This window comes from Ciconia boyciana, chromosome 6, assembly GCF_034638445.1.
Source record: "Ciconia boyciana chromosome 6, ASM3463844v1, whole genome shotgun sequence".
In the NCBI taxonomy this organism is placed as follows: Eukaryota; Metazoa; Chordata; class Aves; order Ciconiiformes; family Ciconiidae; genus Ciconia; species Ciconia boyciana.
Genome location: NC_132939.1, coordinates 31,091,083 through 31,115,640, shown reverse-complemented (window position 1 = coordinate 31,115,640; position 24,558 = coordinate 31,091,083). Strand labels below are relative to the sequence as shown.

The window sequence follows — 24,558 nt, the reverse complement described above, 5'->3', positions numbered from 1 at the left end:
AGAGCTCATGCATACCCCAGAGGATTTTGATTGCCAAAACACAGCTGCACTTCAATTACGTAAGCAACATCTGTATTATTCATCTATACAAATTTTAAAAGACTCCTTATTATATTACATTAATTAAAAATAACAAAGAAAGGGCACACATCTGCCTTTATTGTGAGTTGAACATGGAAATGTGTAAAAGGTGAATTATTATTACATACTCTTACCAATATGATCGATGAGCCCAGCAAATTGGAAAATGAACAGGTTTACTTTGTACTTTAAAAACATTTAAGCCTCACAGTATAGAGAGAATACGTAAGGTTTATTGTTTCCATATTAAGGGCAGGTAAACAGGAACAAAAAGATGATTTGGACAAGAAGTTTGATAAACAGTCAATCTTAAAGGAAAAAAAAAAAAAGAAAGAAAGTCTCCAGAATTTGATTTTTGAGTAGTTAAAATAGTTCTATTATAACTATTGTTATTGGCTTCACTAAAATTGATGGCAATATGATTTTAACCACTCTGAACCAGGTAGCTGTTTCACTTTTACACCCTGTCCAAGTTTACACATGATTCTGGGAGCTAATGACTTTGTATCCAAAAGCCTCTTTTTTTCCCCCTCTCTCTCTTTTTCTTCTAAAAAGATCAAATGGGACAAAGTCTTTTTAATCCCACCATGTGGCCAGAAATGTTTTTGCTTTCTCAAGTTTGCCCAATGTTGGTCAGAGAAAACTTTGAATTAGGGGGAGTAACTGCTCAGTGAAGTAAGGCTCAATTGACTGGCAATCTCTATTTGGGTACACAGCAATGGTTTGTTGACAGTCACCATAACCATCTTCCAGCATAAACACATCCCCCATTTCATAGCCTTGTTTATATGTGGTAACAACCCCTAATATCTGTTATGTAACAACTATTCTACAACGGCCTGCTTGCATGGAGAGTTTTATTTCACTTGAAGGGTGACTTTGTGTGGTTTAGCTTAGTCCGAAGTGGATTAAGCTAAACCACACAAAGGCATTCTTACAGCAGAATATGTATCCACAAGGCAAGCCAGTGCAGAGTAGGTACTGCATTTTAAATTCACACCTAAGCTTATTTCACAATAGCTTCACTTAACAACTACTTGACAAAACAGACAATGGGGGTAATGTGTGAATATAAGGGTTAAAACGGTATGCTGCAGATGATTGCTGTAACCACCTCTCAGGATAGCCTTGTTTGTGGAGGAAACAAAGCCACCCCGTGTTAACAAGAGAAAGTGGGCTTGTACAGAGATTTTGAAAGCCCATTTTATGTGTTGGGTTTGGCTTTTTTGGGTACTTTTATAAAATATCTGAAGTTGTATTGTCATTATATAATACATGGAAACAAAGATATGCACACATGCCCATATACAGCATACCTTTTCCCCACTTTTCTTTCAATTATTACTAGTCATTGAGAGACACTACTTCTAAATTAACAGGGAGTTCTCCATTAATACACTTCATAATCTTTTCCTGTTTGCTCATATAATGACATGCAACATTGGTTTCTGAAATAATTATTCCTGTAATAATTGTGCTGCTCTTTTGTTGCGTAAGTATCAGGCAAGTCACTATTCATTCATTTTAATGCAGGCCTTCTACATACAAGATATCCCAATTTGAAACTATGGGGACAACTTCAACCCTGAAAGCCTTCAGGGTATTACACTAATAAGATGTTGACCTTTCATTAGATCACTGATACAAATTGGGAAAAAAAAAGTATGGAGGTATAAATCCCCTTAAGATACCTCATTTTTTTTTCCATAGACCATCCCAGTTCCAATGATGTTATTTCAGCTAATGTGAAATTCAAAGTTATATACATTATGGTGGCACAAATATAAATCATTCACTTAGACCTATATTAAAGTGCTATGGGTAAAGCTACAATAGAAAGGCTTTGCCTGTCTTTATGTGAGAGGCAGAGTACAAAGTCATCGGGATCATTGGTCTGGAAGAGTTTTTCCAGTCTTTTAAGTGGTCAGTTTAAGCTCTGCAGTAGGTTCCACCAACTCAGTGGCCACTTCACAGACCTGTTTGCCTTTCCAGCACAGTGAGTCACCACAACACATAGGGCGAGTACACAGAGTAATCAAGTCAGGCAGCACCAGCACCTGAGCCTCATTCCAGGAAACCTCTGGCTCTTCAGTTATTCATCCTCCTACAGCCTGTTCTTTACTTAAAGATGCCTCTTCATCTGTAGTCAAGCATAGCAAAAATATGTATGTAGTAAATACAACATTACATCACACACAACAGCAACTTTACTGGAATTTTATAATACAGCCTTGTATCACATCAATGAACAAAATCTCATCCACTAGAACACGCGAGGAGCCAGTATCTCTCAATGTCACCCTCTCTCTCAAAGAAAAACCCCTCACAAGCTGTAAGCGCCTTTTCCTAGCGTCTCAGGAGATGAGCCACCATCACCTCACCCACACAGGCAGCCGGGCCTCAAGGCGGGAGACCCCCGGCCCACAGCCCCACCGGCCGCTCCCCGCGAAATAAGGGGGGGGGGGGGGGCAACACTGTGCACCTGCTGCCGCGGGGAGGCCGCTGACAGGCCACGCCATTGCCCGCCAGCCGCTCACCACTACAGCCCTTCGCGCCTCCTAAAGAACAGGCTTGGGGCACGGCCGCTTTAAGCGGTGGTCCTCGGCGCTTCCCTGTTTAAGGCCTCCGCGCATGCGCACGAAGGGGCTGGGGCGGGGCCGCGGGGAGGGGGCGCGGCCGCCTGTTTGCCCCGTCAGGAAGGCGCCGGAGCGCTCGAGGCGCGGTTCAAGGTGATCGGGAGCGCCTCGCGGCTGGCGCGCGGTGACGTCCGCGGGACGGCATTCGTGGGGGGCCCGGCCGCTGACCGTCCCCGCGCGGCCTGCCACGCGCGTGGCGCGGCGGGGGGGCGGGGGCGGCGCGGCCCTGGCCGGGCAGAGCGGCGCAGAGGGGCCTCGGGGCTCTCGGGGGACGGACCGGTGGGCGCGCGCCGTCCCCGTCGAGTTGAGTGTGCCCTGGTGCCAGGTGTAAAACTGAGAGGGCCTGCGGCCTCGTTTCGCGTGGGGAGGGCTTGACAGCGCCTTCTGGGCCCTCCCTGACGGGGCAGGGCCCCTGCCCTCCTTCCCAGGAGTCACTTCCTCAGGGATCAGCGCCTCGTCGTTGCAGGGTAGGCGGGGGCACAGGTTTGACGGTTGGAAGAGGCAGTTGGGTTGCCTGCTCTAGAACAGCCGTGGATTTAGCTTTACTGAGGTCCCAGATCAAACCGTGGCCCCAGGCAGTGGAGGAATCCCAGAGGAAAGGAGTCCTCAGCACCCAGATCAGGGCCGCTGTACAGCTTGTAAAACTGAACATCCTTCATTGCTTCTGACATCTCTCGGTTTCTCTCTCCTACATTGTTCTGTCTGCAGCTTCTGAAACGGAGGTTGAACCATCAGCAAGACAGTCTCCAGTGGCTCTTCCACTTTTGACAGCAGTGACTTCTAACTTGGTCTTTGGTCATACCTAGGAAAGTGGATAGTCAGTACACTCTCTGGGATTGCTCTCATGTGGGAGCTTGCATACTGCATTGCAGGCTTCTCAGAAAAATGTCAGGTGATGCTCCTGCCTTTCTGGGAGCAATCTGCATTCTTGTGTTCATTCCTGACTTGAAATTCTGCTAAGAAAAAACAGGCTGTGTTTGTTAGTATTTTTAAACAATTTTCAACAACTCCAATACAATGCAAGTATTTAATACCAAAAAAAATGCACAAGAGGTGGTACCTGAGAGCTTTCAGCTTTTTTGACACCTAGATCTGAAAAAGTAAAGTTTATACAATCCTATTATGTGTAGATATGAGTGTGTATACTTACTGGAACTTTTGCTCTGTATGTCAGTCAAATTTGACAAAAAGCTCAAAGATATTAGGTTTCTTGGAATATATATTAAAAAATGGTGGCTGGATCAAGATCCTGCTACTATTGTCATTCTTCCTTTTTCACCTATTTCTTTCTTGAGGGAAAATCTGCAGCCTGCCCTCGACCCTTATAGTGTGTCAGAGAATCCACATGGAGAAAACGCTATGGGGGTAACTTCAGTCATACCAGAGAATTCAATGATGAGACATGAAACATTAGGAAATCGGTGTCTTTTCCCAGGTAACAAGCAACAGGGTGAGAGGAAATGGCCTCAAGTTGCACCAGGGAAGGTTTAGATTGGATATTAGGAAAAATTTATTCACCAAAAGGGTTATCAAGCATTGGAACAGGCTGCCCAGGGGAGTGGTTGAGTCACCATCCCTGGAGGTATTTGAAAGACGTGTAGATGTGGTGCTTACAGACATGGTTTAGTGGGACTTGGCAGTGTTAGGTTAATGGTCGGACTTGATCTTAAAGGTCTTTTCCAACCTAAATGATTCTATGATACTATGAAATCTGGATTTATTAGTTCAGTTCATGAAAGTACTTATCTTTCTATGGCATGCATTTTTCTCCATTCATGACAGTCAGTATTGATTCTGGCTTCTACTTTTTGAAAACTTGAATTTGCAATTAACTAACATTCTTCAAATGTAGAGCTCCTTAGGGGTGTGGTATAGATTTTGGTGCCTAATCCGTTCGCTTTTCCATTTCCATTCTCCTCACCTTGCCAGTTACAGTTAGCATTTTTTTGCTTTTTACCCAGCCATTCCCATCTCAGTTTCCTTGATTCTGTCTCATTCATCATTCCCACTTTCTCCAGTTTTCTCTCCCCGTCCTATTTCTCTCTCCCTGTCCTATTTCTCTCTCCCCGTCCTATTTCTCTCTTCCTATCTTATTTCTCTCTTCTCTGCTTTACTGGCCTTCAAGTTGCTATTCTTGCCACGTTTCTCTGTTGTCACTGATTCTGATTCCTTGTGCCAGTCCTTCCTGTCTTTCCTTCCTGCATGTTACTCATTCAGACTCATCCTTCCTTGAAATTTCTTTCGAGTTTTCTCTGAAGATGCTTGTTCCAGCCATTTTGACACCGCAGTTTCAGAAGACTTCCAGTCTTACTTGTCCTGCATTTAGATTGACTGCCTTCATCCTCCATGCTGCCCGGGCCTGACAAAGGAGGGATAAACTACCTGTTCTTCCTTTTTTTACTAGACTGCACCTGGTGTGTGGTCCAACAACTTGGAAGCAGGTGAATCATTTTGGCAAAAGTATATGCAGCTGAAAACAGTGTCTTATGAACAATCTCAGAAACCGGAAGTTCTAGGAACCAAGCCCAGGACAAACAAACTGGAGCATTTTAGTGCTGAGGAATTTATTTATCATTTTTAAAAGGAGTTGTCATGTGTCTCTGCAAAAATGGGAAAAAAAAGGCAAAGGGAGAAGGGGATAAGAATAAAACTGGGCTAAAATATATCTGACACTCCCCTGATGGTATTGCTGTTGTGCTGCTTAAGGCTCCTGTTGTACTGATAGGGTGGCTCAGGTGATCTTGGCATAGAATAAGGATGTTAAAACTTGCAATTAATTTTACTCCATTTGATTGAAAAAGTAAAAACAACTCAGATTATTTTTGTTTTGAAAAGCTAAAATGGTAGTGCATGTTGTTTCCTCTTGGTCTTTTAAAAAATAAATAATCCAATGTCCTTCACATTGGTATTACATGTATATTGAAAAGGATTATGTATATGATACAAATCCACTTTATTTTGCTTTTAAAAAATCTGTTTCTTTCTCCAAAAGCTTTCCTCAGTTTACAGTGCTCAAGGATGGCACCTCTACTTATTTTCTTTACTCACTTTTGTAATGTTTATAATGCGAGGAAAGTTTGATTGTTTCTTATTATGTTACGATATTAGTGTGAAGATTTGTTTGTGTAACAGCATTACTGACTTCCACTGTAGAGTAAGTGCAGTCATATTCAGAAGTAAATGTCAATCTCCAGTGTTGTATTTGACTGTGACAGTTGTCATGGAATGAGTGACAACTCAGTTGCCAGCCTTGCTTTCTGTCCACCCACTCACAGTATCTGGAAGATCTTCAGATTGAATTAGTACACGAGCTTCTCAACCAAAAGCTGTGAAAGTGACCTGGGAAAATCAGTAGCATTTTTGTTCCCTCAGCATGTCAGGCATTCAAAGAAGTAATCTAAACTTACACTGTATACTTCCACTCTCATCTTTCCATGCCACTCTGTATTGCTTTTCCTTTTTTTTAATATGTTGATATCTTTAGCTTAATGATCTGGATGAGGGGATCGAGTGCACCCTCAGTAAGTTTGCAGACAACACCAAGTTGGGCGGGAGTGTTGATCTGCTTGAGGGTAGGAAGGCTCTGCAGAGGGACCTGGACAGGCTGGATCGATGGGCCGAGGTCAATTGTATGAGGTTCAACAAGGCTAAGTGCAAGGTCCTGCACTTGGGCCACAGCAACCCCATGCAACGCTACAGGCTTGGGGAAGAGTGGCTGGAAAGCTGCCTGGTGGAAAAGGACCTGGGAGTGTTGGTTGACAGCCGCCTGAATATGAGCCAGCAGTGTGCCCAGGTGGCCAAGAAAGCCAATGGCATCCTGGCTTGTATCAGAAATAGTGTGGCCAGCAGGACTAGGGAAGTGATCATGCCCTTGTACTTGGCACTGGTGAGGCCACACGTCGAATACTGTGTTCAGTTTTGGGCCCCTCACTGCAAGAGAGACATTGAGGTGCTGGAGCGTGTCCAGAGAAGGGCAACGAAGCTGGTGAAGGGTCTAGAGCAGAAGTCTTATGAGGAGTGGCTGAGGGAACTGGGGTTGTTTAGCTTGGAGAAAAGGAGGCTCAGGAGAGACCTTATCGCTCTCTACAACTACCTGAAAGGAGGTTGTAGAGAGGTGGGGGTCGGTCTCTTCTCCCAGGTAACAAGTGATAGGACAAGAAGAAACAGCCTCAAGTTGCGCCAGGGGAGGTTTAGATTGGATATTAGGAAAAATTTTACTTCACCGAAAGGATTGTCAAGCATTGGAACAGGCTGCCCAGGGGAGTGGTTGAGTCACCATCCCTGGAGGTATTTAAAAGACGTGTAGATGTGGTGCTTACAGACATGGTTTAGTGGGACTTGGCAGTGTTAGGTTTAAGGTTGGACTTGATGATCTTAAAGGTCTTTTCCAACCTAAACGATTCTATGATTCTAATATCTTTGGCTTTTTTGTTTTAAAGTGTATTTTTTTTCCGTACTGTAATAGAAAGCAGATATTTCAAGTATGTGTTAGGCACAATAAAAATGCTTTTCATCATCTGTTTTCTTGTTCATATTGGGTTTTTGTGTTTGCATAATACAGGTATTTAGTGTCAAGATAACAAAAATTGAGTCAGCAGTTTTGGCAGTGGGCCTTTCTGTAAGGCATGAGCTGTACAGCAATTCTGCCTACTCTGTATGGTTTATAAACAGTGGATCAAACCCTTAACAACCATGGATAGATTTGAACTGAATATGAATGGTATATAGAGGAATGATTTGCCCAGATTTCATGTGAGCTGTCAGATCACTGTTGATTTATAGTCACTGCATTCTTAACTCATTATTTCTGCACAGAGCAGTTTCATTAGGGGTTGTAAACTTAAGCCAAGTTCTGTATGCGCGCAAATTGTTTACTAGAGTATGGGTGTCCTTTTAAATTGCACTGGGTACATCTGACAGTTTATAAGATACTCGTTGAATTAGCACAAGTTCTCAGATGCTAAGACAATTGCTCTGGGGATAACAACTGTACCACTTGAATGTAATTTTGTTATGCAAATGTTATCAGCCAAGCTAGTGTAAAAGGATTCAGGTATTCAATGATTCAAAATGCAAACATTTACACTCAAGTACACTTAAGAATGACATGTAATATAAAGTTAAAATATGCAATTTGGTGTTTTCATGCATTATAAAAAGAGAAGAGGCCATTATGAGTATAGACCTGCCCACTTTAAAGTTTTCAAGAGGAATTTGGAATTTTGTTCTGAAAAATATTTTATGAAAGAAGTACAAAGTGACATGCCCAAGATCACACGGGAAGTCTATAGCAGAGTACAATGCTGAACCCAAGATCTGCCAAAACTTCTCTTAGGCCATCCTTCCTGTTAGGATTTTACATGAGTATATTTATTCCAGACATTGTGTCAGCTGTGTGTTTATAAAAATTGATTTTTATTTCTCTCTTTAACTGTTAACTCCTGTATTTTCAATGCTCATTTTTTGTTTTTAAACAGTAACTAGTAAGTTCATCAAAGGGTGAGTTTTATTTTCCTTTTGTTGTAGACTGACGTTCTACATTATTCTGTCCAAAGAACTGTGCAGATCACTTATTTTTCACTGATGTGATGCTGTAAGGACACATTTGAGATTCATTTCTTGTAGTTCTTCTTGTTTTCAACCCTTAGGTGTTGAAATACTGAAAAGAAACTAACTCTTGAATAATTTTCAACTAATAAGTAGCTTTTCAAGTGCAAACACAATCAAATGTTAAACCTTTATCAGGTTTATGAACAAGATATTTTTGGTTTGAGTCAGTTGCGGCTTTTAAGAGGAGAGGGAAAGGCCAGGGATATGCCCATTTTCTCCTGATAACTTATTATGTTTTTCAGCACTCCAAGCTGTAGTTCTTGATGGTCTGTGACTGCTGTAATGTAAGCACTATAACAGTACAAACAGAAAGTTCTGTTTTGCAGTGTTCAAGGAATAAAGATGCTGGATAAGTGGTGATGATGTACTCTTTCTAGGCTCATCTGTTTAGCTTTACTCCAATTTGCTGTTCTTGTCAGCAAAATAAAGATTATGACAAAGACATCAGCTATCATGTTTCATTCCTTAATGTCCTTGGTTCTTGCGGAGGTTGGTTATTTATGGCACTCAGCTGGCAATAGTAGTAAGAACATTTTTATTTTGTATTATTTCTGAAAGCATATGAAATAATGTTTTTTCTCCTGTTAAATCAGGTTCATTCTCTGTTAATCACTTTGGCATCTCATGGTTGCAAGAACACAGATTTACAGTCCTCTTTTAAACTGTTGAAATTCAAGGAGAAATTTTTCAGTGAAACAGATCAAATGGTGATCTAATTCTTTCTCATCCCTGGGCCAGACCATTTCTTAGGAGAAAATGCGCTGCTAATAGAAAGACTTGCTATTTCATGTGACATGTCTTACACAACAATCTCTTTTTATCATATACCTGCATTCTGCTATTACTGGCATGCATGCCTACCTTTTATTGGATTGCACCTGACTTATGCATGCAAAGCTGCCTCATTGTCTTTTAGGTGGGAACAAAGTGTTCTCAGTCAGCACAGGAAAGCAAACCAAACATATCTCCTACAGCCTGGTAGAGGGTGGTCATGAGTGTACAAGGAGCATGGTACATTATAATTTTCAGTCTTTCCAGAAGGTGCTACTATGACATTGTATAAAATTATGGCTTTAACAAGGTAAACAGGGAAAGGCTTTATTCACACATTTGTTTATTTTACATTTGAGGCTGTTTTATGTGATTCTTGGGCATGGATGCTAAAGTTTGTGAGGCCCATATTTCATCCCCAGTTTCCAAATTACTAAGTACTTTGCCCCATATTCTTTTTGAAGAAAATTTATGTTTCAGTCCTTCAAACAATGTTTTCCTTTGTAGGAATCCAGTGCAAAATTGCTGCTAAAGCAGGGATGATTATACAGAGAGTAGTGCTGAATTCACGCCCCGGTAGGTATTTCTCTCCAATAAAGGAGCAATGTGTTTGTTATGGTTGCCTAATGCTCCAAAATGGTGAGGGTAGAAACAGACACTCACTTAAGATATTGACATTTATATATCTTAATATTGCATGCAGCAATAAATAAAGTTTATTGTGAAGTCTATTTATTTAGTCTGTATATACAGATTTCTAAACTCTTGGGTGAGAAAAAAAGGGTTAATGCATAATATAAGAGAAAACCCTAAGTGTAGGGACTCAAAGTGAAGAAAGATTATCAAGCATTGCTTTTTAGTTCTGACATTTGTTCTTTTTGCACTCTAAGAGATGACTAAAATAAAGTGTTTTGTTACTGTTAATTTTTGTTTCCTTTTAGTAAATATTGAATCTTTTCTTCCTCCCATGTTTCAAAGTGTTTGTTTTTTAAATTCACACTTCTGAGGATCTGTTTACTTCCTTGCTTACACATTTGCCTTGTTACAGATGTCAGCACAATTTTTTGAATAGTGAATTTATAAATTGTCTGTTGTAGAAGACCCACATGTGTCCATTAAGTTTTTTGGGGGCTATTGTATGCTGCTCAATGCCAAAATAGCCCTAAGAAGTGAGAACTATTGTGTGACCTGCTAATAAGTCTTTTCTAATGCAAATCAAATGTTAGAGCAGGAGCCTGCTGTAGTTGCTCAGTCACTCTGACTTAAAACATACATGGGTATCTGTCTCTCTCCTTTTGGTGCCAATGGTTCCAGTTGTCAGTCTGGTTTATCTGCTGCATGTGGTACCAACCTGAGGATGAAGCCTCCAGTTCTGGGGCTCTTGGCGTATGTTTTATAGGTGTTTCTGGGAAGCTTTAATTTAAGGAGGTCTGTCTGTAGCTGCAAAGGGATGGTCTTGCACAAATGCATGTGCAGTGGTAATGGTCTGTATTCCCCCACTCTCACTGAGTCAAAAGAGACTGAAAGGTGAGAGTTTAAAACTTACCTGGTTAAAATTTATGGTCATTTGCTATTGGCAAAATAGTGCACGATGGTTTTGTTATGTGAGAGAAGTCCCAATGCATGTCTTTGTTTTGAAAGTTAGGGGCTTTTCAGCACATAGGGTATATAGAACCATTTTTTGAGAATGGGAACAACCCCCTTTTTTCTTTAATTTGCCCTAATTCTTCATAAAAATTATATGTAGCAAACAGCATGGAAACTGTCAGTCAGTGCAGGTGCCTGGTAATGGCCCAGGTAAGTGTAAGCTGACAGATCAGTAGGTCTTCGGTTTGGATGGTGGCAGTGCACCCATTTAAGTTGTAGTCTGTGATACAAAATCTGAAAGTTGGTCGGTAGTTTTATACCTCAATAAAGATACAGGTTAACTTATTTTAAAAAGGACTACCTTAAAAAAAGGCCTTCCCGTATTGATTAAGGGAAGCTCTGTATTGATTCATTTATTTATTTGATTTTAAAATAATTCTAGGTAAGAATGGAGTGCCAGTGGCTGAAAACTTCCGACTGGAACAAAGTACAATAGCAGATACGATCCAAGCAGGACAAGTGCGTGTTAGAACCCTTTATCTCTCTGTGGACCCTTACATGGTAGGTGATGGACTGAGAGCTAAGGCAGAATTTGTTTTTAAAATATCTTAATCTCTGTACCTGTCATGATGCTTAACACCAAAGTTACCAATTATAGGACAAATGTATCTCTAGTATAACTTCGTAATTCTATTCATTCTGATAGAGTTATATTGGGAAGGAATTTGGCATTAATGTGCCTGTGATATATATAGGAATATGACTTTATAGGACCAGGAGGAGACTGTGAGCCCTGGTATACCGTTACAGAATTGTTTGTATCAGCTTTTTCTGAACTTTGCCTTTTTTAATATAAATTTTTAAACTTTTTTTTTTGTTTGCCATGGAAGGAAGTATTTTTCAATTGAGGGGAGTGTGGGTAGAGGAGGAAGAACATTTCCTGATGAAGCAAGAGAGGGACATGATCAGGTCAAAAATTTCTAGATAAAACGTGTAAATTATTCAAGTTAAATGTTATTTAGTTATTATCAGTTTTGTTTACAAATGAAAGTCAGATTTTCTCCTTAAGTGAGTGATGGCAGGACAAAAATGTGTCAATACTTTGTAAACAGTGGAAACAGAGAGAGGATTAGTAAATGAAGCCATAACCAGCACTTGCACTTAATTCTGCAAAACTGTAGAAATCATGTGGCTGGGAGAGTTGTGGGTAGAAATAGAAGTGAAGGTAGGAGGAGAACCAGACAGACCCAGCCTTCTAGTATGTAAAAGTTTGCTATAAAGGGAATTCTGATCATTTGTTCGTGGTTTAGCCCCAGCCGGGAACTAAGCACCACGCAGCCGCTCGCTCACTCCCTCCCGGTGGGATGGGGGAGAGAATCAGAAGAGCAAAAGTAAGAAAACTCGAGGGTTGAGATAAAGACAGTTTAATAGGGAAAGCAAAAGCCGTGCACACAAGGAAAGCAAAACAAGGAATTCCTTCACTACTTCCCATGGGCAGGCAGGTGTTCAGCCATCTCCAGGAAAGCAGGGCTCCATCACGCGTAACGGTTACTTGGGAAGACAAACGGCATCACTCCGAATGTCCCCCCCTTCCTTCTTCTTCCCCAGCTTTATATACTGAGCATGACGTCATGTGGTATGGAATAGCCCTTTGGTCAGTTTGGATCAACTGTCCTGGCTGTGTCCCGTCCCAGCTTCTTGTGCACCTGGCAGAGCACGGGAAGCTGAAAAGTCCTGGACTAGTGCAGCAACAACTAAACCATCTCTGTATTATCAACGCTGTTTTCAGCACAAATCCAAAACATAGCCCCATACCAGCCACTATAAAGAAAATTAACTCTATCTCAGCTGAAACCAGGACACCTGCATAGATGAAGATAGTAGAAAAGAAACAGTCTTAATTTCAGGAAAGTAGGTTTAGCTTGGGAATTAAGGAAAAGTTTAAGACTCCTGAAGTACTAACTCAGGCTACAGGGGGAGATCTAAAGGAAAGACTTCAGATTTCAAGTTGTTTCATTAAACAGATCTCTGTCAGGGATGGTCTAAATATATTTGACTGTTCTTCAGTGCATAGGCATGGACTAAATGACTTGTGGGTGTTTTTTTCAATCCTACATTTCTATGATTCATCCAGTTAAGGAATTTATAGGATTCTCGTCAGATCCAAGCCAGTCGTCTTTGGTTGCACGGCTGACTTTGAGGCAGTGTCTATAGAAGGTGTTGCTTTTGGTAATGCTGCTGGAGGAGATCAGAATGGTCCTCTTGTACTGAGCAAACAAGAGGGGAAAGAGGGATCTAAGAAAAGGTGATGAATATTTGGGGCTTACTGAGAGATTTTTGAGTAGCCCATTGTGTTTGAAGTTTTAAACATATCTCATCCCCAACTTGAACTCATAAACAAGCCATGTGTTCCACCAGAGCCTTTCATTAAAGCCTTGTCTTTCAGCGCTGCCGAATGAATGAGGATACAGGCTCAGATTACCTCCTGCCCTGGCAGCTGTCTGAAGTTGCTGACGGTGGGGGCATTGGGGTTGTGGAGGAGAGCAAGCACAATAACCTTGCTAAAGGAGACTTTGTAACATCCTTCAATTGGCCCTGGCAGACAGTGGTTATTTTAGATGGAAGCTTGCTACAAAAGGTAATGTAAATACAAAGCCCAGATTGTCACCCTTTTCTTTTCCTAAACCTTTTTTTTTTTTAAATAGTGCCTAATGATACTGTTTCTTAGTCAAAAACAAGCCAACATTATTGAAGCAACCAGTTCTCAAAAGGCAGATCAACTCACAGGTGGCAAAATCTGTATCAATTTCTCTCTTAATAAAGAAATATGTGGATGCTTTTTTGGTCAACAGACATGCCAGTATTATTTCAATTGTTGGATTTTTAATAAATTTCTCTGAAGCCGCTTCTGTTAATTACTTCCGTTAATTATCCTAATTCTAGTTAGAACTCCTGATCCATGAGAATGTAGTCATAAGACTTAAAAGTCTTTAGTTATATTTAATGAATTTATTTCACTAACGTGTTAGTGAAAGCTTGTACTTGAGATTTTACATCCACAGAAGAAAGGGTATTCAACATTAAGTTGAATGTGAAGAGGTAATAGTGCATTAGGTATATGGTGTTTGTCATCCTCATGTAACATGGAAAATTATTGTAAGAATGTACAACTTCCAATAATCTTCTTCCTTTAGGACCCTTTGCCACTGATCTGCAATTGCAATATTTGATAAAATGGTGCTATTTTATCCTTTATGCTAACATCAGGATAGTTCACCATTGCTGGAAACTTCTTATCTCCCAACTGCTTTTTGACGCTTCCATACTTAAAAGTTCTTGCAAGTGACTTTGTTTAAAAACTTTTTCTAAAACTAGGGAAATATAGCCTTTGTTTCATTTTATATAAACTTGTTATTAAGGTAGACCTAGTTTATAGCTAGCTTGTCCCTACCAGTTGTACTTTGCCTGATAAATATCCTAAGTTAGTCTTCTATCCTCAGACAATCAACTAGCAAACAGCAAAACCTCACCTTAAAAAGGAATGAACACCACCGCATGTTTCTGTTTTGTAGCTTGTTCCACAACTTGTAAATGGACGCCTTTCCTACTTTCTCGGTGCAGCTGGCATCACAGGACTGACGGCTCTGTTAGGTATAAAGGAGAAAGGACATGTAACTGCAGGTGCAAATCAGACAATGGTGGTGAGCGGAGCAGCCGGTGCCTGCGGCTCTTTGGCTGGCCAGGTAGGTAGGCATACAAGCATGCTCTGTTACCAAGTTTATTTTCTGAAACATGCTGGTTAGTAAACATACAGATAAAATCATTGTAAACATGAGCAGGTATAACTCTGTGGGAAGGGCCAGTTTCACAGATTTGCCTCACTCTCACTGAGAAAGATTTTAGGTGTGAAACTTAAGTTTCATGAAACTGGGATAGGAGAAAATGGTCCGAGGTGATTACTTGTCACTAGCATAAATAAAGTAGATGGTATAAATACATGTATTTACTGTATATTTATATCGTAGTCTGCCATTTGAACACTGTCTTTGAGTTGACTGGCGACTTTCATTTTTTTCTATATTAGAAAATAGTCAGTAAAAAAATGTAGTAAACCCTTATTCGTGTTGTGTTCCATGACATCCTTTGTGTTTTGAGATTTACAGCCCTTTTATCCTCCTCAGCTTTGCAAAACATGTTGTAGAGTGTGTGTGTGTGTAATCTACAAATATATATATACATACACGCGCACACATATATATACAAACACAAACAGAATAGATATTAAGCAAGCTTAAGACTTACTGATAAAGAGGAGCTATGAAGAAACAATGCATAAGCAAATCTATGAAGAATGTATTTAAATCAATTATTGTCCAATCTTTTTGGCCTTTTATTAGCTATGTTATGGTACTTGGCAGATGGTGATTTTATACTATATTTGGCTCTCCAGTACTGCCAGTCATTGGTGACTCCACAGACTAAACCTCCTGCAGTCAGTGAGTTTGGAAAGATGGCAGATTTTGGTTGTACCTGCACCTTCTCTGTGTGTGAGGAGGGAATGACAAGAGGCAATTGTGTCACATGAGGTGGGAGGGTGCGCTGAACTTTGCTGCCTGGGGTTTAGTGGGATGGGGGATAACTGTAGCACCCCCTGGGGCCCCCTTCTTCCCACTGGTACCTTTACGCAGATGAATGATCTAACTTCTCTTTATTGTTTGGGTTTTTTTGTTTTTTTTTTTTTTTAACTGTGCTCCTGCAGATTGGCCGTCTGGAGGGCTGCTCTAGAGTGGTGGGGATTGCTGGCACAGATGAAAAGTGCTCCATTTTGGTCCAAGAAATGGGGTTTGATGCTGCTATCAATTACAAGAAGGGGAATGTGGCAGAGCAGCTATGTGAACTCTGCCCAGGGGGTGTCGATGTTTATTTTGACAATGTTGGTGGAGACATCAGTGATACGGTTATAAGTCAGGTGATTATACCAGCTGTCAGGTTTATTCTAGTCATTCTCCAATGTCTGCATGCCCAGCTTTGAATTAATTCATACCAGAGACCAGCCTGCAATACGGCAGATCAGGCTTTCCACTTCATTGATCTAATCCAGGTGCTGATCCTGGTCCTGAGGAGAAATCAGATATTTGAAACCAGTGTCTGTTCAAAATAATTTCAACTAGCCTGGCAGTATAGTAATAGAAACACAATTTCTGCTTCTCATCTCTCGCTTCTTTGTCCAGGAGACTTGGTAATATTCTAAAAACCTTGCCCGTCAGTGTAGTAATCTTGTGTTTTGTCAGCTTTGGTTTTCTGACTTCACAAAAGACCAGCTCTGCTGGGCCTCTATAAAGACTCTTGACCAGCTCTCTTCATTGTTAATGTGAAACTACTCTGTCTCATGGCAGGGAGGCTTTGGTGGCAATGCCATCTTTGGGAGCTCTAAATCACAGCTGTAGCCAACAGCTGTATCCAACTTCTTTGTCCTATTACCCCTCTCCTCCTGACAAAAAGGGCACAAAGTAAGATAAAAATTTCTTATATTCCTTTTATTTAACGCCTTTTTGAATTACACATAGGCTGTATAGCATTTATTTTTCCACCATTGCCCTGCATTTCTATTTGAATGTTGTCATAGGTTGAATGGGACTGCCTGCAATTCTCCCACTCCTTGCTAGGAAATGTGGCTCTAAATAAGGATGCCCATGTGAAAATGTTGCGATATAATCTATTGCATTTCTGGAAAATTTAGTTTCTGAGACCAAGGAATGTAATTTTTCTCACTTGGTGTTGTCCCAAACAGATGAATCAGAACAGCCATATCATCCTGTGTGGACAGATTTCTCAGTATAACAAAGACGTGCCTTATCCTCCTCCACTGCCTCCTGAGATAGAAAAAATACAGAAAGAAAGGAATATCACAAGGTACGTTTCTCCTCCAGAACTTGTGACCAGGTTCCAGGTAGATTGCGCACGTGATGTTGTGACTCTGATGTTTGAAAGGTAGTCTGTAGATCTGCAATAGGCACATGTAATCGGAACAGAACTTTGCCATCCTAAAAAAGGAAACTATAATCACAACATCAGTAAATCCTTTCTCTTGCATTTGTCTGTATCAGCATAAAAAATGGGAAAGGATGTTGTTACATGTTAACATAGTTGTCTACTGTTATGCTTTGCTTGTGGTTGCTTGATTTAGTCCTGGAGTCTCTGACAGATTCTTCAGTACGAGGGAAGGTGTTGCCATGGTTCTGTTCTCAGGTGTTTTGCAGAGTGTCTTATCTCCAAGTGTAGTAGCTCAGGCAGAGAGAAAATAAAATATTTTTAAAGTAAGGATGCAGCTGATGCAGTGATTGTACTGAAAGTACATTTTTAGTCTTTTGGGTTGTATTAGATAATGGGACTGTAGGTGTGACAGATATATACAGGTAAAACATTGATTTTTGTTATGACTTTGGGAATTGCTGAATGTCCTGTCAGGATTCAGCTGGAGCTAAAGCAGAGATTAGGAGCAAAGTCTTAGGAGATTTTTCATTCATTGCATTGCAGAAAGTTGGGGAGACTTTTGATTTCTGTGCAAATGGGTTGACCTCTTCTAATTAAAATTCTTTTCTTGTCCCTGTTACTGTTGTCTGCACTTTTAAAAAATTGATAAAAATACTAAAATACACCCTGCATAGTAGAAGGCAGTGGAGAATTAGTCAGTACATTGCTACAAGTAATGATCGTTTTTGATGACCGTTTCATTTTCTCTTGATTGCTGTATGCAGCTGTGACAGCAGGATATGCAAAATTTTGGGGAGCCTGAAAGTTAATTTATTCTCGCCATCTAGTTGCAGATCCATTACTTATTCTCCCTACCACAAAAAAAAGTAAAGAAGAATAGGAATTCACTCACATTTGATGGACATTTGCTTATTCTGGTGACACTACTTGATTTTTATTACTCTTCTCTCTGATATTTGACCAGAATTACTTGTCTAAGACTGATGTTAGTGTCAAGCTCCCACTGCAGGGAGCTGTCTCAACAAACTGGCAAAACTCTGAGCTGTGTCTCATTGTAATTAGTACTCATAATCCTTCAGTTTCAATAATGCTGTTTCCTGAAAAGATTTGTAAAGATTTCAAAATATGCTTACCAACCTTTCTTAAATCAAGGCTCATTCTTTTCTTTCACAGGGAAAGATTCTTAGTGTTGAACTACATGGACAAACAAGAAGCTAGTATATTACAACTCTGTCAGTGGATCCAAGAAGGTAAACTGAAGGTAGGAACTTTTACATCTTATCTATGGCCTCTGATACTACCTCCTCAGATCATGGTCTGACTACAAAAAGTCCGATTTCTTTGTCCTTGGCTCTCTTACCATGCCTCAGAACTAACAGATTTTCTTATGAATATTGAAGTATACTTGAAAGCTTATTAGGTAGCACTGTTTTAGTAGATGCCTGCTGAGGATGATGTGACTGTAGTATGACAGACTTTTCTAATTACATGCTGCTGATGTCTGTATTTCTTTCAGTATAGAGTTCAAGTGCTTTTTTACCTAAGGGATCAGACCTTCAAAACCACTTACTTTTGAATTCCTGATTAGTTGGTGTCCTGAATGCTTCTGGGGATCTTGTCTGAAATTTTGTTTCAGGTTTATAATCGCCATTTATTATTTCGTGATGGCTAGATGCTTTATCCATCCCTTCCCTGTGAGGTCTGTCTAAATTAGTTTTTGATTCTTCAGGTGATTTTCTCGTGGGAAGATCCTGAGACGTGAAATTTTGGCAGGGACAGGGATGTTCCAGTTCTGATTAAAGCATTAAATTGCCTACAGGTTTATCAGAAAGTATTCAGTCCTCTCTCGATGAAAGAATCTGGCCCAAACAGAGCACTGTCCATTGTAGCAAGATAATCCTTTAGATTTTGGTAGTTCCTGTGGCAGTTTCATGGCATGTTTTAAGAAATGTTAATCTTGTTGGAAGAAAGCTAAAAGGACTTGTTTGCATTGACAGGTCAGAGAGACCGTGGTAGAAGGCTTAGCAAACATTGGTGGTAAGATTTTTACACCATTTTCTAAGAATAATAATCTGATTAAATACAATGACAGTAGAGGTTAACTACCTCCTTTGCTTCATTTGCCAATTCAGATTTTTGTATTTTATCTAAAACATGAAATTTATGTTATAATTAAAAGTTTTTTTTTTTTCACAAGGTACTAAAAAGTTCTGTGAGAAGATTATTTTATGTTAAAAAAACCTATTAAATATAAATTTGGAGGGTTTTTTTGTTTTACTATTGGGGGGGAATGAATTGTTAAATTGCTACCTTAGCAGCTGATGATAGTCACCCTGATCTTACAGGTTTAAGGTGCTGCCCATTTCTTAGAACTTGTGTGAAAATGGTATTTTGGAAACCTTGAACTTATGCTTTAAAAAACCCAGTCTCTAACAGTGCTTGTTATTGGATTTGCTAGCAAAAAATAAATTGAAAAGTACACACAAGAAAGGGGAAAGCATATTAGAGATTGCTAAACAAAGTAAAAAATAATTTATTTTGAAGGAACAAAATAGCCTGTAGCCTGTTCAAAAAATCTATAACAAAGAAAATATAAAAATGAAGGGGGCCTGGAGATGCCAGTGATACAAGAGAGAGCCAGGTGATTCAAGATGTGCTGTAAGAATGCTTCCCTTTCAATTAAAAGGGTAGAGTATGATTTAGTCCATTTAGTCTTTAGTCCTGCAAGATTGGAAACCAGTTGAATTAAGCGATAGCCAAATCTTATAGATTTAAATTTATTCTAGTTGTTGTTACTTACTAGTATACATATGTATTTTGAAGGAATTTGATCAAATATAGCAGTCATATTTCATACTTTGTTTACTCAAAGATGTATTATTTTGCACCAGCTTCTGGTATTTATTGCACTATATAGACTATTTAGAAACCTTTTCTTTTCACAAAGGTTTGTGAAACCCACAGCATTTGTGGGCTCTCCAGTCATGCCTTGTCTTTCTGTTTGGTATTTGTATAGCATATCACAAAAGCAGCAAAGGTAATCATTAACTTGTATAGGGCTAAACAGTTGCTTACAAATCAGGTTTTTTAATTATTAAACAAAACTGCCTTTAGCAGTTTATTACACACTAGCTTTTTTTTTTTCTTCTTCTTAATTTGGGGAGCTGTTTAATACATTTGCTTCTACCATTTTTTTTTCTTTTTTGAAAGTTACTTGGCACATTTTGCTTGGCACTAACTTATTTCATTATTTCTCTTGAAGCCGCTTTCCAGTCCATGATGAATGGAGGCAATATTGGAAAACAGATCGTCTCAGTTTCTAAGTAAAAGTTATTGCTTCGGGAAAAATAATCGGATTCTGTCTCTAACAGTGAGCAAGTTTTTACTAATACTAATTTCCATTTTCTTAAATAAACCATTAAGTTGTTCTGTATGTACTGAAAGCAGAGATTCTGCGATGCTAAGGCAGAACCTATGCTAATAAACTAAATAGAATTGGAAGCAGGAATGCAATAATTTATACTAGAAATGAGTAATATGTTCTTTGACGTGATTTTGACAGTTGCCAGCTAGCACACTTGGAAATATTTCATGAGTATGGTTTGGAAGTTAGAACATCCTAGGAACCATTTCCAATAAGTAATTGGTATACAGCCACCTAGTTTTGGTCGTTAGAAGAGTTTACTAGTATAGATGTGCACCATTCCCATACTAGTTTGTCTCAGTGCCCAGGAACTTCTCTAGGAGTTTTTAGTTCACTAGTGTAAGTTTACCCTGACAGTCCAATCAATCTGGCTAATCATTTTATGATGTAACTGTTCTTATTTTTACAGATAATTGCAATGAAAAATTCCATTTCTGATATTCAAGGTCTCTAATAACAAAGGTATTTCCATTTTGCCATCTGGAACAAATTTCCACTGATGTGTCTTGTGCATTTCTCTGTATTGTATCATTATATCTCCTATTTTCAGAGTACTTGAAACCTAATTAATTTACAATTCCATCTGCATGCAGTGTGAGACTTTCATCAGAGATAGGTTCAGGTGTAGGGCGAGCCTCCTGCTTAACTATTCACAGAATCACAGAATCGTATAGGTTGGAAAAGACCTTTAAGATCAAGTCCAACTGTAAACCTAACACTACCAAGACCACCACTACACCATGTCCATAAGCACCTCATCCAAATGTCTTTTAAATACCTCCAGGGATGGTGACTCAACTACTCCCCTGGGCAGCCTGTTCCAATGCCTGATAACCCTTTCAGTGAAGTAATATTTCCTAATATCCAGTCTAAACTCCCCTGGCGCAACTTGAGGCCATTTCCTTCCTTTATTTACTTTTCTCAGTCCTTGCATTCCAGACTTAAGTGAAGTTTTCTTTTTAGAATTCCTTTTCTAAAATCTACTGTACCTTGTTTTTATTATAATCTCCCTGATTTCACTAGTTTTTCTCGTTTTTATACCTCTCCAGAGTAACAGAGAGACAGTCTCAAAACATGCTGCCTGATGACAGAAGGTAACTTTGCAGACAGTTGACCTTCTGTTCCCTCAATAACTTATCTTGGCTCAGAATTTTTGGTCTAATAGTGCTCTTTTACCATCTCAATGGGGAAGCTTGAAAAAATGAGTCACCATTTCCAAGTTTGACTAGCATAACCCCAAGCCAAATGAGACTCATGAGATTAAGTATGTGTCTTCAAAAGCAAGGAACAGAAAAGGGAACAGATAATTATCTTAAAGACATTAGAATTCCACTACTATGTACATTTAGAGACATTAACATATTTATTTATAGAATAGGATTGTTCATGACACATTCTGATTTACAGGCGATTGGTTTTGGTTTTAATTTGTTTGCCTTTAAGAGAAGTGCTTCCAAACAGCAGGGTCAGCTGAGCTGTCCAGAGAATGTGTTATCTGGATCTGCATGAGTCACTACCTAGGCTCAAACTAAATGAAATCCAAGGACTAGGAAAGAAACACTATGCAAGAAATTTGGCATTATAAATCATTTTGCATGCTGTGGAAAGTAAGACAACAGGTATCAAAATTGCCTAATATAGTTGTGAGCAATATGAAAAACAGTCCTTTCATTTCCTAGTGCTGCAGCTAGCCCTGAAAGAATAAAGCAAGCAGTGACGGATGCCATAAACTTTGAGGAAGAGAAAGACACCTGTGGTATAGCATTAGATGGTCTAAAATCTTCCAGTATGCATTTTTCAACTACAAAACTAGTGACTGGTTCACTTTCAGCTAGATTGTGAATCCAGCATCAGCATAACTAACTCAAGCGGCATTAATAACAGTGTCACACTGGGATAGAAGCCAAAATTTTTATGCAGTAAAATCAGTATGATCATAGTTGGCAAATGAAGACAGAAAGCAACAGGTGAATGAAATTCTATGAATTCATGTATATTGACTGTTTATAGATGGGAAATCACTTGTGAAAGTTAAGCAATGCAGGCCTGTAAGACTTGTTGATTCATACGTATATTAAAACGAGAGGCGGGAGCAAATGCAGTGATCCTGAGCACTGTCTCTAGACTTGGATTCCTGTCATGTCAGCTGGATTTAATGGGGAAGGAGCTGATGGGAATACAACCTTTCCAAACAGCAGCTCTAATGAGTGTGCTGATGTGTCCATTGTCCCCTTTCCTTTCTTTCTTCCCTCCCACGTGCTCCCACATGCTTATGCCTGATACGAATATTCAGACTGAAACAGCATCACCATCACCCTATACCTTTGTTACCCAATGCATGCAGTATTCTGCATTCTGCATTCAACTTCTGCCAGGCAGTAGATTAGCCTTAATGCACTTTAACACATTTAATCTTTCTGAATAAACGTCCTCATCCTTACAGTTCATTCCCAAAGCAAATATCTAAATGCAAAAGAAAACAGCCCACTCCATGTACAGGAACAACCATTAACACCACACCCCTGCAGCAAAGCTGATCGTAACCGAAGGCTCCATTGCTACTGCTCCTGAAAATTGTTATTGATGCAAGAGTATTTTTACAAATGAGAGTGTTAGTATTGCTGTTGCTGCTGAAATAGTAGTTGAAATAGTATCAGTTTTAATTAGGAACAGAAAGTCCTCCATTGAATTTGGGGTTTTTTTGTGTGTCTGTCTAATTCTACATAAATATATATGGCGCTTTTTGGGGCATGGTGTCACCATGGTGCTTTCCTATTTTCTTCCACCCTTGAAGACTAAGCTCTTCCTACACACAAGTTTCAACGTCCTATAACTTGCATTTCCCTATATTTGGCTTCCTCCAATCTATCAATTTTATTTCAGTTTCAACAGCCTGTTTTGAGAAAAATGGCTTTTATTCTTAAAACTGAGGACCCTCTTCTGTTTTAATTCCAGCCTGCTTGGAAGGAAGTATATCATAAGGTAGTATCCAAAGCAAGCTAATTAAATACCTGTATATTTCAAAAGAGACTTCAACTACAAACTGTGGTGAGTTAGTGTTGTACGAATGTAAGAAAGCAATCATAACAATAACCACTACTGAAAAGGTGTTAAAATGTTGTTTTCCTTTCCTATGTTATAGGTGAAGGCCTCAGTCTGACATATTTATGTTTCCAGAGTTACATTTGCTTGTCCAAGGTACAAATTCTGTACTTTTGAACAATGTTTGCTGAAGAGCTACTCCAGAGTGAGCTCAGCTCCAGCACTGTGAGTTGACACACCTTCCAGGAATGACAGTCTTCTAGGAAGTAATTTTTCACAACTGAACCAAATTATGATAAAATTATAAAATTCCCAGCACTATTATTTTTACAGCAATTGCTTAGTAATCCACACAAGTCATAAGCCTATTAAGAGCTGATGACATGAGGGGTGATCCAGGCTGAGATCATGCTGAGATACTGATTCTTTGCTGTAATAAAGGCAGCTTGATTGCAGCAGCATTCCTGTAGTTAGGTAAGCTATGGAGGGCAATATAGGTTCTATCAGCATTAGTCAAATGGCTTTAGGGAGAAAAAGGAAAAAAAAGATGGGGACAATCAAAGTAAACCTCATCCTGGTACCCCCAATGTTTAGGATTCTCACAGAAGCATTTATTTGCTTGTGAATCCTGGCTCATGTTACCTCTTAAAAATAAATAAAAATCAAAGGGAGAAAATGCTTTAAACCAACTGCCCACAGTTGTAAAAAATATTAATACATCTTTTTTTCACCTTGTCTTAATGTCTTAATTACTGTAATAGTGTGACTCTTCAGCAATCATACATTTTGCACTATAGGAGAGGTCTCATTGAACAAAGCGTGAGAAATAACTGGTAACTATTAGTGGTTTAGTGCTAGGCCATGTATTTTAGTGTCAGGATTTCATGGAAAATGTCAGCAATACCATGAAAAGAACTTGCCAGCCCAGACATAAACTGTGTCTTACTGCAGTTTATAGTAGCTGTTGTTACAAAAGTGGAGAGAGTGAAGGCAGATGCCTTTCAAATAGCTTCATCTCTTTATTCTATATTTTAATGCATTGATCGTGGGAGAAGCAGATGCAGGATTACTTAGTCCTGTTGTTTGTGACATTGCTGTCTTGTATTGTTACACTGCCTTTCTCTTTACTGGGTTCTCTTCACAGTGGGAAATGTTTATACAATCCATAAATAGACTGCCAGGGGACAAAAGAAGATCACAGGCAGATGGCATATCCCGCAATAAGAAAGGGTAACAGCAGCTGGAATAAGCTCCAAACCGGGAATGTATTTTGTGAGACACAACTGCAAACTCTTTAGGAAAAGCACAGAAAGAAGCAGAAATGAGTCAAGACTTTTTAGCCACAGGAACACAGAATTTTGCAACCAGAAAGATACCTTGGATAGCAAAATTCAGTTTTGCTACAGCACTCTG

The 24,558-nt window shown here is 39.5% G+C and overlaps 1 protein-coding gene across 2 annotated transcripts; it reads left to right on the top strand.

Moving 5' to 3' along the window:
- The first annotated feature begins 2,739 nt into the window (after nt 1-2,739).
- On the top strand, nt 2,740-20,677 carry PTGR2 (prostaglandin reductase 2). 2 transcript variants are annotated; one of them, XM_072864853.1, is made up of 11 exons: nt 2,740-2,810; nt 9,606-9,674; nt 11,128-11,246; nt 13,132-13,323; nt 14,258-14,428; nt 15,445-15,654; nt 16,477-16,598; nt 17,853-17,940; nt 18,677-18,716; nt 19,942-20,049; nt 20,513-20,677. In XM_072864853.1, exons 2-10 carry the CDS (start codon nt 9,638-9,640, stop codon nt 20,004-20,006), a joined length of 1,044 nt encoding a protein of 347 aa, XP_072720954.1. In that variant the 5' UTR covers nt 2,740-2,810; nt 9,606-9,637; the 3' UTR covers nt 20,007-20,049; nt 20,513-20,677. The 2 variants fall into 2 exon arrangements, with proteins under 2 accessions (XP_072720954.1, XP_072720953.1); XM_072864852.1 differs by lacking the exon at nt 20,513-20,677 and having other exon boundaries at nt 19,942-20,175.
- Nucleotides 20,678-24,558: the final 3,881 nt, after the last annotated feature.

Excerpts from the sequence above, each read along its gene's own strand:
- PTGR2 (XM_072864853.1), top strand. The coding sequence starts at position 9,638 with ATGATTATACAGAGAGTAGTGCTGAATTCACGCCCCG. Across the intron at positions 17,941-18,676 it reads TCCAAGAAGGTAAACTGAAG|GTCAGAGAGACCGTGGTAGA; the intron begins GTAGGAACTTTT and ends TTGCATTGACAG. Across the intron at positions 18,717-19,941 it reads AGGCTTAGCAAACATTGGTG|CCGCTTTCCAGTCCATGATG; the intron begins GTAAGATTTTTA and ends TTTCTCTTGAAG.